General features: G+C 35.0%; 2 protein-coding genes across 3 annotated transcripts; one reads left to right on the top strand and one right to left on the bottom strand.

Annotated features, from left to right (window-relative positions):
- Window positions 1-87: 87 nt before the first annotated feature.
- LOC113237348 lies at window positions 88-5,196 on the top strand. The gene is made up of 4 exons (XM_026473767.1): window positions 88-197; window positions 325-515; window positions 3,111-3,741; window positions 3,824-5,196. Exons 2-4 carry the CDS (start codon window positions 421-423, stop codon window positions 4,880-4,882), a joined length of 1,785 nt encoding a protein of 594 aa, XP_026329552.1. The 5' UTR covers window positions 88-197; window positions 325-420; the 3' UTR covers window positions 4,883-5,196.
- Window positions 5,176-12,212, bottom strand: LOC113237350. Of its 2 annotated transcripts, none has more exons than XM_026473768.1 (6): window positions 11,942-12,212; window positions 10,475-10,614; window positions 10,267-10,372; window positions 7,061-7,128; window positions 6,443-6,597; window positions 5,176-5,309 (listed from the first exon to the last, which is right to left on the bottom strand). In XM_026473768.1, exons 1-6 carry the CDS (start codon window positions 12,033-12,035, stop codon window positions 5,237-5,239), a joined length of 636 nt encoding a protein of 211 aa, XP_026329553.1. In that variant the 5' UTR covers window positions 12,036-12,212; the 3' UTR covers window positions 5,176-5,236. The 2 variants fall into 2 exon arrangements, with proteins under 2 accessions (XP_026329553.1, XP_026329554.1); XM_026473769.1 differs by having other exon boundaries at window positions 10,475-10,578; window positions 11,954-12,212.
- Between the last annotated feature and the right edge of the window lie 3,067 nt (window positions 12,213-15,279).

Genomic DNA, 15,279 nt, shown 5'->3' with positions numbered 1-15,279 from the left:
AGTATCTGTTAGAGGTTAGAATTCGCTGCTTTCCCGCCTCGTAGAAATTCATAAAATACTTGCAAATTACTTGTTTTAGATCGATTCTGCTATGGCGCGTGAATTGTTGGTTTTGTAACTATAACTTCTGGGTGAAGTTTGTTGCGCGCAATTGTTGGACTTGCCCCAAATGTGAACAATACAATGGATTCACAAAGGTATGATTTTCTCACATGACACAGCTTCTATTTTTAAGACCGTTACGGTCTTTACGTGCATCTGTAGACGTTAAAATCGATTTTGAAATACTTAATTGCTTAATTTATATCATTGCAATGATTGCAGGATGGCGACTACAACAAACCTTTAATAACACATGCAGACCAAGCCTTGAAGACGCCAAAAGTGTTCCGTAGCCCTCCAAAGAACGGCCTGTGCAAGATGTGTAACATAAACCAACAGCTCAAAGTTACACAGCTTGCCAATTTCGTTCCCATGAATGATAAGAATTATGAAGTAGAGATTGAGACTTATAGGTAAGATTTTGAATAACAAAATTAAATCATGCTGTAGATAATTTATTTTACATATAGACAAATAACTTGCATGTAATAAATTTTACTTGAGTTTGCCTTCTGAATATTTGACTAATTTCAAGTCAAGTTTTGTGAGGATATGGCTCAGTCGATTTACTCGGCTATTTCGCCAACGTAAAGGTTGGAGACTCAGTTGGTATGTTGAGACAAATAAACAAATTGACGGTTATTGTAAGGTTTTTGTGTTATAAGATTCCATAATGTTACTAATTTGCCCTTGCCTAATGTCATAAAATTCTGCTCATATTACATAGGGTGCACTATAAGTTTCCGGAACTGGCCACTTACATAAACAATATTTAAAAAGTAATTACAACATTTGAAAATGGAACTCTTTGACTGGACAATACAGTTTGTTTCATCTAACTGTCACTTGTTTTTACATTGTGGTGTCATTTTAGAAATTGGTTGTCTACATCACCATGGTTTTAACTCTGGGCTGTCAAAGAGTAAGAAAAATATGTTTCAGAGATTGTCACGGAGTGACAAAAAATGCATTTACGTTAATGTAGAATATTTTGAGAAACAATACATTTATTTCTGACCATTTATAGTATTTTTTTCTTATTCATTCCGGAAACTTATAGTGCGCCACCACATATGCAAAAGATTTACAGATGCACTTTTATATTACAGTATTATTACAATTCGATATTCTAAGAGCATTATTACCCCCACATGTAGTATAATATGCAATTATTAAAAATATGGTCAAATTTCCTTTTTTTATATAAAATATAAGGTTCCTGTACTTTGCCATTGATACTTTTATTTAACACCAATGGAAACACTCCTATGCATTGTTATTATTTTTTATTAATTGTTTGAAGTCTTGGCATGTGGAAATCTACATCACGGTTAAACTTCTTCAATAATGTATAAAAAAAATATTATTATTATTATTAGAGTGGTTTATTTTATAAACAAGTTGTGCACTGAGTGGTAAGCAACATGTCTGTCAGTTGCAGTACCACTCAGAGATTTAAATCACCTACCACTGTGCCTGTCACCCTGAGACATAAAGTTAACCATCCCATGTGTCTGTAATGTCTCCAGCACACTTACCTTTCTAAACTGGTATACCACATTACTGCTTGGCGTCAGGAAAATGGACTTTGGGACATCTAAGTAAGCACATATCCAACTTAAGTCAAGAGAGCAGATTCTATAGTGTCCGACATTAAGCAGATAACTCTCAGCGGATGAGACTTTGCGCCTTCTTACTAAATACCACACATAAATGAACAGGATTCTCACTACTGGCACATGCCCAAACCAATGGAGCTCAACAAACATAATACCAAACCAAAAGAAGTGGTGATCACAATAAACCAGATTGTGGTGATGAAGGAGTCCACATGTCATTCATTAAACCAACCAAAAAATAATCTTTTAGGCCATTGGGAGGCATGAGACTAAAATAGATATCCAACATGTCGATTTGAGTTGTTATCTATTTTTAACCGTCTTCAAAAAAAGGAGGAGGTTCTCAAATCGTCTGTATGTTTTTTTTTATGTATGTTACGCGATAACTCCGCGATATGTGAACCGATATTGATGATTCTTTTTTTATTGGAAAGAGGGTACCTCAGAAGTGGTCCCATTTAAATTTGAAGAAAATATTCCACCTCTAAGGGTGGTAAACTAGGGGATTTTAAACGGATGTTAGGTTAGGTTAGGTTAGTAGTTACGGGACAGTCCGTACGCCTGTGGGCCATCCGCATACGTAGAATCCGCAGTGCTCTGAATCGAGTATTTAATTTAGTGCGGATATTTACTGAAGACAGTCGCCGCACTGGTGGCTTGTGTGGAGTTCACGCGTAGCGTCTTCAGTATGAAGCAATCCGCGTCATTGTAAAACGATGTTCTAACATCACACTCCGCTCCGGTGCTCCGCGCAGACAGTCCGCAGAAAAATTCGCACTGTTCCGAAACCAACTTTAGTAACATGATATTCATTTAGTTTTTTTGAAATTATTCAAATAGTTTATTAATACAAAGTTTGAGCACAAACATTTCTTGGATTTGACAGGTTTCAGACGAAGCGAAGGTCGTCATTCCAAGTGTACCATTCTGGTGACCATTTTTCAATTACCAACTACAATTTTCTTAACATCGATTGTGTTATTCTAGTTTTGCCGAGGCATATTATTTTTGCCGCCAAGTGAATTTGTATGTGCTTGAGTGATTTTTGAGGTGCCCATTAGGTATTTCGTCGCCTTATTTTCTCAATCTTAAAGCATACGAGTTACTGAAATGCAGAAAATGGATTGTATGTAGAAATTATGCAGGCTGACTTCACGTCTAATTTCCTTCATATTCACAAACTGGCTTTTACCTATTCTTAAAGTAACGCATCCAAATTAACACCCTTGATAAGAAATTTAAAATAAATAGAAAGTTTTGTTATCTCGTGAATAATCACTATTTATGAGATAAGTCTATACCTATATTATGCCTTCTTTTTATTTCCTGTTGTTAACAAATGTGTCTACTAAAACTATAATTTGGCTCATGTACTACTTTTTGTTTCAGAATGCAGTTAGAAAAGGCTTATAAGCTATGTAGCCCCTGTAAAAAGGTCCTACAAGTAAAACTGCACAAAGAAAAAGAAACTTTATTAGGAAGTAAACTTTTAGAAACTAGGACTCCAGAAAAGAAAAACAGGAAGCAAGATATACAAAGCAAAAAACTACAGAGCTTTATAAACAAAACCTCCAAATTTGTAGCTGGATTACTATTTATTCTGATTTTGCTTGAATGCTACAAAAACATTATGAAACAAAAGAATTTACCCACCTTTATACTAAATGCTAAAGAAATTATATCAAGTCTACTGAAAAGGGTATACTCTATAATTAAAATGAAGACATTAATGACATTCCCATCATTAGAGAATTACATTAGTGATGTAAATAACCTTTTCTGTTTTGATGTTTTGCCAAAAGAACTTAATTTAAGAAATGTATATACAGACCATGCTAACATGTTGACACAAAAAGCCATGGGAGGCTTTATATGTCTAATACAAATTATTGGACTTATATGGAATATAAACAAACTCAAATATATCATTGTTATTGACTTACTAATGTCAGTATTTATGATTATATCCATCGCTAACAAAACTATGGCCATGGACCCAATAATAATGAGCTTAGTAAAGGTTGGTAATATATTATTTTCTTAATTGATTTATAATATTTTATTTATTATTTTATGACAATAAACTGACTGACATGTTTTAGTTATCTACTATTGGAGCTGTCATCGCTATCTATACAAGTATGGATGCGAGGACTACAAAACGTGTTAAAAGAATGCCCATAACACCACCAAAAAGAATGAAGAACTTGACAAGTCCACCAAAGCATTTGATTGAAGATGAAGAAATGTCTACCATGGAAACAGATGACGATGTGTCACTTAGTAAATATGGCTTGCGAGACTTCTCAGATTCCTCCCGTGAGACGATAAGCCCTCTGAATAATAGTTTAATCAATGGTCGTTCTTTTACAATTCGCAGTAATGATTCCTTGTGGACCAAACCTAAATTGAATTCAACTTTCTGTGTTAATTCAGTTCTCAGCAAAAGTCCAAGTTCAGTATCTGATACTGTGTTCATCAAACCCTCTTTCAACAAGTATCAGAAGTTGATCAAAGACGATTCTGACTCTGATTTAGACGAGAGCATCAGTTCCTTGTGTATAGGCAGCCCGAAAAAGGCTAAAAGTAATGGTTCAATTTTTTCTTTGCGTAAGTTTACTGCCACGCCCAACTTCGTCGCTCCAACACCTCTAAATAAGTCAAGGCCTCTGATATCGCCAAGTAAACTAGGACATAGTACATCCTGGGTTGCAGGTGGATACTGGGGTTCGGAAGGCGAGCGCCAAATATTCAATATAAATGGCAGTCGTTCGTCGAGTCAAAGTTCAGGATTCGAATCTCAAGCATCCAGCATGAATCAAAGAAATGTCTTGTCGCAGCCGTCTTCCCGTGAGGAGTCGGTGTGCGGCGAGCCGGACAGGTCTTCGATGTTGATGGATAGATTCCAGAATTGTAACATGAACAGCTGTAATGGCACCTATCAAGCCCCGCAGAACTTCTCTCGTATTAGCTCGCCGGTTTATCCTCAGATGCAGTACAATAACCATGTACAAATTCCTCAACCGAGATTTGCTCAACAATCAGTATCTCAAAATGTGTTCACACAACAACAGCAGTACATACAAACCAACATGTTCAAGACCCCGGGCGGATCGGGTCTCATCAAACTGCCTCAAACTACCTCATTCGCCTCGCGCTAACGACAGCTGCTAGTCAGTGTTCAAGTTTCCAATCAATTTACTTTTGACTTATACGTATTTTATGTCTTATATTCTTTGAACCCTTTTGATGTGTCACGGACTGCCAGATTCTTTGTTAAGTTGTATCATGTTAGCTGTAAGCGGTAGTTATAATAGTTGTATCATTTGAGACTAAAACTTAGTGTAAGATTATGCTGATCTCGTAATGGTGCCAGGTTGACGGCGATATGAAAGCATTAAGAATTATTGATGTAGTTTATATAAACGGACGTCACTGTCCTATTCTCGAACAAAATGTGATATTGTAAAGACTAGTGTTTCTGCAAAATGTGAAGAAAATGATTCTTGATGTTATCATTTTTTTGGTTTTGTCGTTTTTCTCGTTATAGGTTTTGTCATTTTGAATCGGAAACTTTTTGTGAAGCTCCTGTAATAAAAAAAATGTAAATGATACTTATAGTTGTTTCATTCTAGTTATATTATAACTAGAGATGGACGATTGTTACTAAAAAAATATCGAATAAATCGATAATTGCACTATCCTATATTCTATCACTAATTTAGTAATTACTATATTATCTTTATTACTATATGATCCTTACCTATTTAGTACCAATAGATCCTATTACTAATTTATTAACAATCCATCCTATTACTATTACGATATTCGATCAACAATCAAAAATTAGTAACCAGATTTTTTTACATTATAATCTATTACTATAAATGCGTTACTACGCATGCACTCAACATAGCCCCGCACCAGGGAAACCCTGTGTCGCGGGTGCTATGAACAAACACAGGCTCAACTCTCACTGGTGCAGAGTATGAACGTCGCGTCGCGACCCGTTTTTCAATTACAGCGTCGCGGGTCGCCGCGCGAAACCGCTTAACTTTAACCAAGCGTCCACGCGCGACAGTGTGAGTTGAGACAACCACAATTTACACACAAACTCACGAGATAAATAAATGTAGGCCATACAAATATTTCTCCCGGCCTGGGAATGGAACCTGGGACCTTTGCGTGACAGTCACCTTTCAGCCACAGAGGCAGTTCTGCCCTTGTAACGAAATTATAATAATAACGCACACATCTCAACATAGCCCCGCACTAGGGAAACCATGTGTCGCGGGTGCCATGGACACACATAGACAACCACAAATTACACCCAAACTCACGAGAGAAATAAATGTAGGTCATACAAATATTTCTCCCGGCCGGCGGCCCGGGAATCGAACCTGGGACCTCTGCGTGGCAGTCCGGCATGGTAACCATTTGACCACAGAGGCAGTCTAGAAATAAGGCACAACTATGCGTACTTTATACAGCAGTTGCGCCTTTTTTCGTTCTGAAGGCAGGTTAGTTTAGATAAAGTAACTACATCGATTCACAATCGGTATTTGATCGACAATTAAAAAGTGAAGTGTTGTAACTAATCATTGATATCAACAATCGAATGATTTCGATTATGTTTATAATCGAATAATTCTATTATTTTTTAGTAATTGTCGTCCATCGCTACTTATAACCAGAAAAACATTGATGTATCTTGTACTTACGAGTCTCGTGCTCTCCTCTCTTTACTTGGAAGGTACTGATTGAGACGCGGCGCTGTATAAGTGTCTTCGTAGAGGCTAGACGAGTAATCCGAGACGTCTGTACAAGCCCACTCGTATTGCTTGTAGGACCGTAAACCCCATTCGGTCAAGTTACCCTGAGGATTATGGAGTCTATAAGATGTATAAACAAGGAAGCAAAAAGGGTAGATTAATCTAGTCGACGAGTTGTAGACATATTAACACTGGAGATTTGATCATATGCGACCAAACGGCAAAACTCACTATCAAGATTTAAATTAAAACTCAATCTTACGATTGGACAGTCCAAATCCAACCCTGCTGTTGATTGTATATAGAATTAACTATCTCCATGGCCGAACGGTTACCATGCCTGACTGCCACGCAGAGGTCCCAAGTTCGATTCCCGGGCCGGGAGAAATATTTGTATGGCCTACATTTATTTCTTTCGTGAGTTTGGATGTAGTTTGTGGTTGTCTATGTATGTGTCCATGGCACCCGCGACACAGGGTTACCCTAGTTCGGGGCTATGTTGAGTGTGTGCGTTGTTATTAAAGAAATAAGTAGGTAAAAAGAATACCACAAAGCAAAAAATATTACATAGCACTTGGTCAAATCAGGTTGCGGATAATATGTGTGTTCAGCCCTCTTGTAGTAACGGAACGGCGCACTATGGGAACCCTCTTAAGAGAGCCATCTCATAAATGCTTTTTATAAAAGCATGCGGGGATGCATGTGTTATACCTTAAATTGTAGCTGAATAGTTACTCTATTATTATAAATAAGATTCAAATCTCTAACCATTCGTATGGCACAGTTGAAATCATTTGAAGATAAGGAATAAAACAAATACAAAAACAACTTTGTAACTTTTATTTCTTCGATATGATTTTCTAGTATGAAAACAATAGAAATCATATAAGTTTTACCCCATTTTAGAAAGCTTGGAATGTGTACTTTACTTTCAGATATAAAAAATGTGTAATTTAGCACAACATTATTTAAACAAAAATATATAAACATCATATGTAATATTTTCTTTTTCTAATCTTTGACTTTGAGATATGACAGTTGCCGAAGCTTGCCGAAGTTCTATTTTTTATGTTATTTTGTAAGAAATATGATATACTTAGATGGCAAACAAAAATTTCTTGCGGTTTCAGTGCGGAACATGTTTTAATTTCGTAAAATATGCAGTAAACTTTTTATTAATTTTAATTTCGTACATTAAGAGTTTCTATTTTTCGGAATTTTCTGCCCGTACCGTCAAAAAACGCATATGACACTATTGTTAGATTATATTTTATATTTTGCGGTATTTTTATCACATATTTCTCACAGAATTTGATTCCAATTGACAAACAGTACCATTAAAAACCGCATAACCGCATTATGATAAATTAGTTTTTATGAAGTAATTTTGCACTCGTCTTCTGTCATTATTTAGTATAAAACAGTGACTTTTTCATTAAACATTACAGTTCTTCATTAGTTTTTGTTATTAGCAAAAGTTTGTTACGCAGTACCTTTCCACAATGAATGAATTCTCGTGCACCAGACGCGACTTAAGTCTCGTGTTGATTGAAAGTGATTCGAATTATGTTGTTTCTATTACACATTATATACGAAGCAATTTCACAGAATCTTCAGATGAAAACATAGCAAAAATTATAGCAAATATTCAAAAATCCTTCATAAACCAGTTTCGTCAACGCTTTTCTAAAGCGGGTCGAAAGAAAGATCTGTTTTTAAGTAAAAACAGCAATTGGTTGGATGGCATATTCACGGTGAAACTAGAAGAACCTACATGCCAACCTGAACCTTCTACATCAGAAGAAAAAAGAGGAAGACCTTCTAAAACGTACGAAGATAGTTCAGTGAGCACAAAAAAACGTAAAAACAAGGAATTGCTTGATTCATGTGGACTTGATTTCATATTGAACTCGTACATACAGGGCTTAAGGTCTCGTGGCGAAGTAGAAGAAGCCTTAATTGTTGAAGTTTTACGAACATTGCCGTCAGAAAAAAAAAGTGAAATACGCAATAGTCTTCTTAATGAACCAGCACATATAACAGCGTATTCAAAAGACGAAGCACTCAGCATTTTTATAGAATTAAATCTGAACAAGGCACAGTATGACAATATGAGAAATTGTTTAATTACAAAAAATTGCTTATTGTTTCCTTCTTACAAGTCGATTCGTGAAGCTAAGCGAATGTGCTATCCACCAGAATCTAGCGTTGAAATTACTAACATAAAAGCACAAATAAAACTACAAGATCTTTTAGATCACACTTCAGCCAGACTTCTAAAAATTAATGATGTTTATAAAGTGGGTTCAACCCACTTAATGCTATACTCCAAATGGGGCTGTGATGGATCAAGTGGACAAAGCGAATACAAACAACCCCTGTCTGAAGAGAGTGATCTAATTTCAGACTCTAATTTATTTATATCATCTTTAGTGCCATTGCGACTTATTGATACCAATACTAATGAAGTATTGTGGACTAATCCTGTTCCTTCGTCAGTGAGATTTTGCCGACCAATTTTGATAGAATTTTCAAAAGAAACAGCTGAGAAAACAACACTGGTAGTCAGCGAAATTAATGCTCAAATTTTAGCCCTGAATCCTTCCCTAATTAATCACAATGGAGAAGGTATTGAAATAAAACACACGTTGTTTTTAACTATGATTGATGGGAAAGTGGCTCAAGTTTTATCAGAAACTTCCTCAAGTGCTGTGTGCACTATTTGCAGTGCAAGACCTACAGAAATGAATAATTTAGAAAGAGTGCGAAACAAACCTGTGGATGAAGCTTCTTATCAATATGGGCTTTCAACTTTGCATTGTTGGATCAGATTTATGGAATTTATTTTACATTTATCTTACAATCTAGGTTTTGAAAAATGGTCTGCCACAACAACAGAGAATAAAGATTTAAAAAAGCAAAAGAAAGCTTACGTACAAAGAAGGTTCAGAGAAGAACTTGGATTGAATATAGATAAACCTAAGCAAGTAAGTGGCAACACTAATGACGGTAATACAGCCAGAAGATTTTTCCAAAACTACCATTGTTCATCAGAAATCACTGGAATAAATGAGGAATTAATAAAACGGTTTTATGTTATACTTCAGGTCATGTCAAGTGGTAGAGGTATTGATGCCACGAAATTTGGACAGTATGCATTCGATACAGCACAGCTGTATGTTAATAAATATAAATGGTATTACATGCCGTCATCAGTGCACAAAGTGTTGATTCATGGTGAGAGTGTCATACGTCATTTTTCTGTCTTGCCTCTTGGACAACTTTCTGAAGATGCTCAAGAGTCACGAAACAAAGACTATAAGCAGTTCAGACTTCATCATGCAAGAAAATGTTCGAGGGCAGCCACCAACGAAGACGTTATACACACACTTTTGTATACCTCTGATCCATACATTACAAGCTTGAGAAAACCTTACAACAATAAATATTTGGAACTTCTTGATGAAGCAAAAGAGCTCCTGAGTGACTACTAAGCTATGTTTTTATGTATTCTTGATATTTAAAATAGGCACTTCATCTTATTAATCTATAAATTTATAAGAACATGCATGGTTAAATCTAAGAAATTAATACTTTTTTATTCCTTAGTTTCTTATAACTATAATAAATAAAATTTGACTTATAAAGTGTACATTATTTAAGAGAATATCTATTTAGGTATACCCAGAAAAAAAATCTGGTAGATATCATCAAAAACACGGAAGTTATAGATTTATGATATGAAAAGGAGTCAAGGTTCCCATAGTGCGGCGGCCCACAAAGCGGTTTCGGCATGTGGTTGTAGACCAGATCGTTGATGGTTGTGTAGTTACCACAGCCTTCGTGGCTGTCGTGTTTTGATACTACGATCATATTGCCCTGTTGACATAAACAGATACCTAACATTTGTCAGCGTATTGTGTTTATTTTGAGCCATATGCTGTAAAGTGCCTCGCCCTACCCCACGAAGCCGTTAAATACCTGTGTACTGTTCAATTTATTCGAACGAAAATCAGGTTGCCGTGTTTCTGGTTTCATTTTCTCGTAATCTATTTCTTCTTTGGGCGGGAAGTATAGTGTTCCTCCTTTTGGACATTCTATTCCCTCTTCCACCCAATTGCCTGAATAAAAAAATTAGCAAAAGTGAGACGTGACTATTTTGCATCACTATAATCTAAAAATTTGATTTTCACATCCATTTTAGAAATAGCCACAACACAATAATCCAAACAGTTATTTGTATAAAAAATTATGTGTATAAAAAAAAGATAAAGCTAAACTAAAACAAAAAATAGAGTAACCAAATAAAGTGCGGCTGTGGAGTATGTAAAAGATTCACTCAACTAATATCACCGCCGAGAAAAGCTGTGACGATGATTTTCAGTGCACCCTAAAACTGCGTGAGTACCGGACGTGTGTGTCGCGTGTAAACTAAAATAAATTACTTACGTTTTATACGTATTTGTTTCAGTAATATAGTACCAATGTTGGGTTGGGTTACATACAATTTTTTGTAATAATAATTTTATTTATAATACAAACTTAATAAACATAATAAAATAACAATGCTAGTAAGAACTATTACGTAAATTGCGTTAAGTTTTACAATGATCGAATGAGAATTAGCGTTTGAGATTTTGAGTTTACTATTAACACTTGGCAATTACGCTGTCCAAGCGCTGCACAACCCAATGAAAGGGACTGTCGCTATTAATTAATTATTTATTTATATAGCATTTCGTCGCACCTACACCACCAGGGTATTAACATTACGCTGCCGCTCTGGCAGAAGGCCCTGACTGACCCATACTGGGTAGCAAAAATGAGATATGCACGTATCAATTGTATTGCATATAATAAAGCAATGTTGAAGGCATCGTTCTGAAAGGAATACCAGCATGCTAATTTTGATTCCAATCGGTATCGAACCGATCGGGTAATCTCGAAATCAGGGGGGTCTACTGTCGATCTCCGTCCGAAACAATTACTGCCATATAAGCATTACTTGACCGAATGAAAAGACGCGTGATGCGAATGAAGCTTTATTCTTGATACTCGTCTTTTAATTTTGTCGAATATTCGGACAGATGTCAGACGAAGATCGAGAGGAGACCCCCAGATGGGTTTCCGAGCGAGAAGATGAACCTGATTCCTACTATATTTTTCTAATTTTTGAGTTAAATCAACTATTGTTCCGATTTGAAGACGCAAATACACAAGAGGAAAAGACGCAATTTCCGATCGGGAGAGGCAATCAAAATCAAGCTCCTGATTTAGGAATCTATATCTTTCTAATTTGTGAGTAAATCGACTATCGTTCCGATTTGAAATGTCGAAAGTTTCCGATCGGCTAGTTATAAATCGCTATTATGCGCCTCGACTCGAAAAAGACGCAGTCAATCAAAATCAAGCTGCAGGACTAGCTGTTATTATGCCGAAAATACTTACCCAAAAGAACTCCTTGCTGGTAGACAGGCTTAGGCCTCATGGCCAGAAACAGTGCCTCCGCCCGTGGCGGTGACTTTGGCCGCATATTTATCATATTGTCTTAAGAATGTTGTTGACTAAAACAGTAAATTACTACAAAACGTTTTGAGTTCAGTTAAAATGCTCACTGGTTATTATTATTTACTTTATGGTGGCCACTAAACTTGTGCCGAGTCGGCAGTTTTATAAGAATAATATAAATATTATGGCGATCATCGCCAAAGTCAGTAATGGGTAAAAAATTATCGCAAAAGAGACAATTTAATAAATACTAAAAATAAATGATTATTTGATGATTTTTTTTGTTTACAAACCTGGTCACTGATTTTAGTTCACTAAAAATAATTACAAAAATATTGTCAGTCTGATTGTCACAGTCAAACCTTTGGTTTTATCTTAGAGGATGGAAAAAGGTTTTATACATTTTCTTTGGTCTATGTAACCTTAGTCCTTTTTTCTTAAGAGGGAGCAGAGGAAAAATTCCTAATCTTCGATCCACTTTAAAGTTAAAAATAAAATATTGTTATACCTACACGATATATTCAAGCATAGACATTAATCAGAAACATAAAACAATAAAGTTTCCTCGATAGATAAAAATCACGAAATGACCTCTAATTTTCAAATTTTTTCGATTTATCCTCGAAATGCTACAGGTTATTAGGGCAAAAATTAGATAATTAATTATATTTATGCATGATCGACAACTGTCACTACGGATTTCTTTTTAATCCCTTTAGTTTTACAGTTATTCTGCTAAAACGAATTTGGTACTTTTAATGCGCAAAATTCAACATCTCCTGTCGCATGTCACGCGAACTTCAGGCATATATTTGTTTCACAAATTTGGGCGGAGCCAACGTCAAAACTTTTTTGGCATGAGAGCTCTTAAAAGGGAGCAGAGGAAATATTCCTAATCTTCGATTTGATTTTAGAGGGGTATATCCACTTATAGTTAAAAATAAATTATTGTACGAGTAACTACACGATATATTCAAGCATAGACATTAATCAGAAATATAAAACAATAAAGTTTCCTTGGTAGATAAAAATCACGAAATTACCTCTAATTTTCACTAATTTTCACATTTTTTCGATTTATTCTCGAAATGCTACAGGCTATTAGGACAAAAATTAGATAATTCATTATATTTATGCATGATCGAAAACTGTCACCACGGATTCTTTTTTAATCCTTTTAGTTTTAGAGTTATTCCGCTAAAACGAATTTGGTACTTTTAATGCGCAAAATTCAACATCTCCTGTTGCATGTCACGCGAGCTTCTTATATATTTGTTTTTACAAATTTGGGCGGAGCCAACGTCAAAACTTTTTTGGCATGCTCCCTCTTAAGGTTTTATAAGTTTCTAAGTAAAACATTATCTGAAGATTTAAAGTTAAATTGACAGCAAAGCTGCCATCATACCTTCATTATATTCATCCTTAGGTCATTTAAGCTATACGTAATTATGGTACAAATTCACGCACAAAGTGTTTCTAAAAATAAAAACTTCTTGAACCATACTATTTTATTTCTCACACATTCATAGCTATATCAATTTGTATGTGAGACTTTCACTACAGGTACATTAATAAACTTAATATATAACAAAATACTTACAATAACTTAACATAGTTCACAAACAATTTAAAATACCTAATATAGAGGTAAATAATTACATAGACGAGGCTTTTAAATGCAGGCTACAGGAAAAAACACTGCTAATTTTTTTTATTTAATTATTTGTTTTAAGCGCTTTCAAAAGAGCTTTTGGATATTTAACAGAGACAAGGAGGTAAGAAACTGTATAAATAACAGCACAAAAACAACAATGAGAATAGAGAAAAATTGTTTGTCAAAATTTTAAATATTTTTTCCCTCAAAATGTAAGTGAAGTTGTGACAAGAATATCTCTCACTGTAGTCTTCAAATGATAATGAATTCAAAAAAATGCTAAATTTTTTAAAACATCAATATAGGGAAGCTTTAATGACTTTCTTCAGTCTCCATAGGTGCATTCAAATTCGGTTTTGGCAACTTCTCAAGATAGGCATTCAATCGGCTCTCAAGAGGGCCCACACGTCCCAGCAGGTATTTTAGATCTTTCTGCACTTCTTGAAGATCTTGATTTATGATCTCCATGTTCTGGAAAATTAAATATTGGTTGATAGATGCAAATGTTCATGAAAACCATACGTAATATTTATGTTATCGAGTTCCAAGAAGTCTCAAGATGTAAAGGGCAAAATTTTCTCATGGTAACTGAAGGTGATTTTCAAACTTAGCAAAGGAAACTTACCTCTAGTACGGCTTCGTACATGAGCTTGAAATTCTTGTCGCTGTAAAGCAAGAATCCGCTAACATTCGATTCGGAGTCGGATGGTATTGTTAGAGTCATCTTGATAGTTAGGTACTAGACCGGGGGTGGCTCGGGGCGTGTATTAGAATTCAATAAATTAATAAAATCAATACCTCAAGCTTCCCTTCACTTTTAAAAATAAATTTGGCATAGACCTTTTGAAAAACGTTTCAATATGACGTTTCCGTTTAGGAATTTTCGTGTTAAAAAAGAGAGATGGATGGATAACAGCACGAGATAAACAAATGCCTTTAAGATGATCTAAGTCTGTATTATTTGAATATTAAAATAAAACATTAAATTACGTAAAATACGTGACAATCAAAAGTCGTCTTTCCAAATTGCACGAAAACTGCTCTCCTGTTTATGAACGACAATTAGCGTGCATTTAAAGTTAGGTAGTAAATACATTCAAGGTAGTCAATCACAAACAAAAACAGTTTCTCCTCCGTAAATATTATTCCTATATATTACATAAATCCCGTTTTACTTTCCAATTTCCTGGTTAAAATACTTAAAATCCATCCTAAATATAAATGTCAGCATTACTTTAGAGTTTTTTACAAACAAGTTTTGAGTAGAGGCTATAGAACGTACCTAGTGGCCAAAGAGAACATATAGTGATACTAGTGGCTGTCAAAGTCTGACATCGTAATTTTCCTGTTAAAATATTCGCTTTCAAAAAATACTATTTTACGGACACAATATCGTCTTTTCTTAAGTTAATGTTTAAGTTTCAGTGACAAAGTAAAGTTATTTTGCGGAAAGTGTTTATGGTAATAGCTTTTTTAGTTATATTTTGTGCAAAAATAGGGCAAAACCTATGGTGCGACTATTTTCAAATTTTATGCAGTTTTATTGATTATTTAAAATAAGTAATTTTTTCCAAACAGTTTATTGATAAATAAAACTGTTCTCCTTTAGATTTTAGCACGTTTA

This window comes from Hyposmocoma kahamanoa, unplaced genomic scaffold (assembly GCF_003589595.1).
Source record: "Hyposmocoma kahamanoa isolate Upper Pololo Valley unplaced genomic scaffold, ASM358959v1 93, whole genome shotgun sequence".
Taxonomy (NCBI): domain Eukaryota; kingdom Metazoa; phylum Arthropoda; class Insecta; order Lepidoptera; family Cosmopterigidae; genus Hyposmocoma; species Hyposmocoma kahamanoa.
The sequence above is the reverse complement of the archived record's forward strand: the minus strand, read 5'-3'. Positions and strand labels throughout refer to the sequence as shown.

Excerpts from the sequence above, each read along its gene's own strand:
- LOC113237350 (XM_026473768.1), bottom strand. The coding sequence starts at position 12,035 with ATGATAAATATGCGGCCAAAGTCACCGCCACGGGCGGAGGCACTGTTT. Across the intron at positions 10,615-11,941 it reads CCAGCAAGGAGTTCTTTTGG|GCAATTGGGTGGAAGAGGGA; the intron begins GTAAGTATTTTC and ends TTTTTTATTCAG. Across the intron at positions 7,129-10,266 it reads GCCGAAACCGCTTTGTGGGC|CGCCGTTCCGTTACTACAAG; the intron begins CGCCGCACTATG and ends GTTCCCATAGTG.
- LOC113237348 (XM_026473767.1), top strand. The coding sequence starts at position 421 with ATGTGTAACATAAACCAACAGCTCAAAGTTACACAGCTTGCCAATTTC. Across the intron at positions 516-3,110 it reads GTAGAGATTGAGACTTATAG|AATGCAGTTAGAAAAGGCTT; the intron begins GTAAGATTTTGA and ends TTTTTGTTTCAG. Across the intron at positions 3,742-3,823 it reads TAATAATGAGCTTAGTAAAG|TTATCTACTATTGGAGCTGT; the intron begins GTTGGTAATATA and ends GACATGTTTTAG.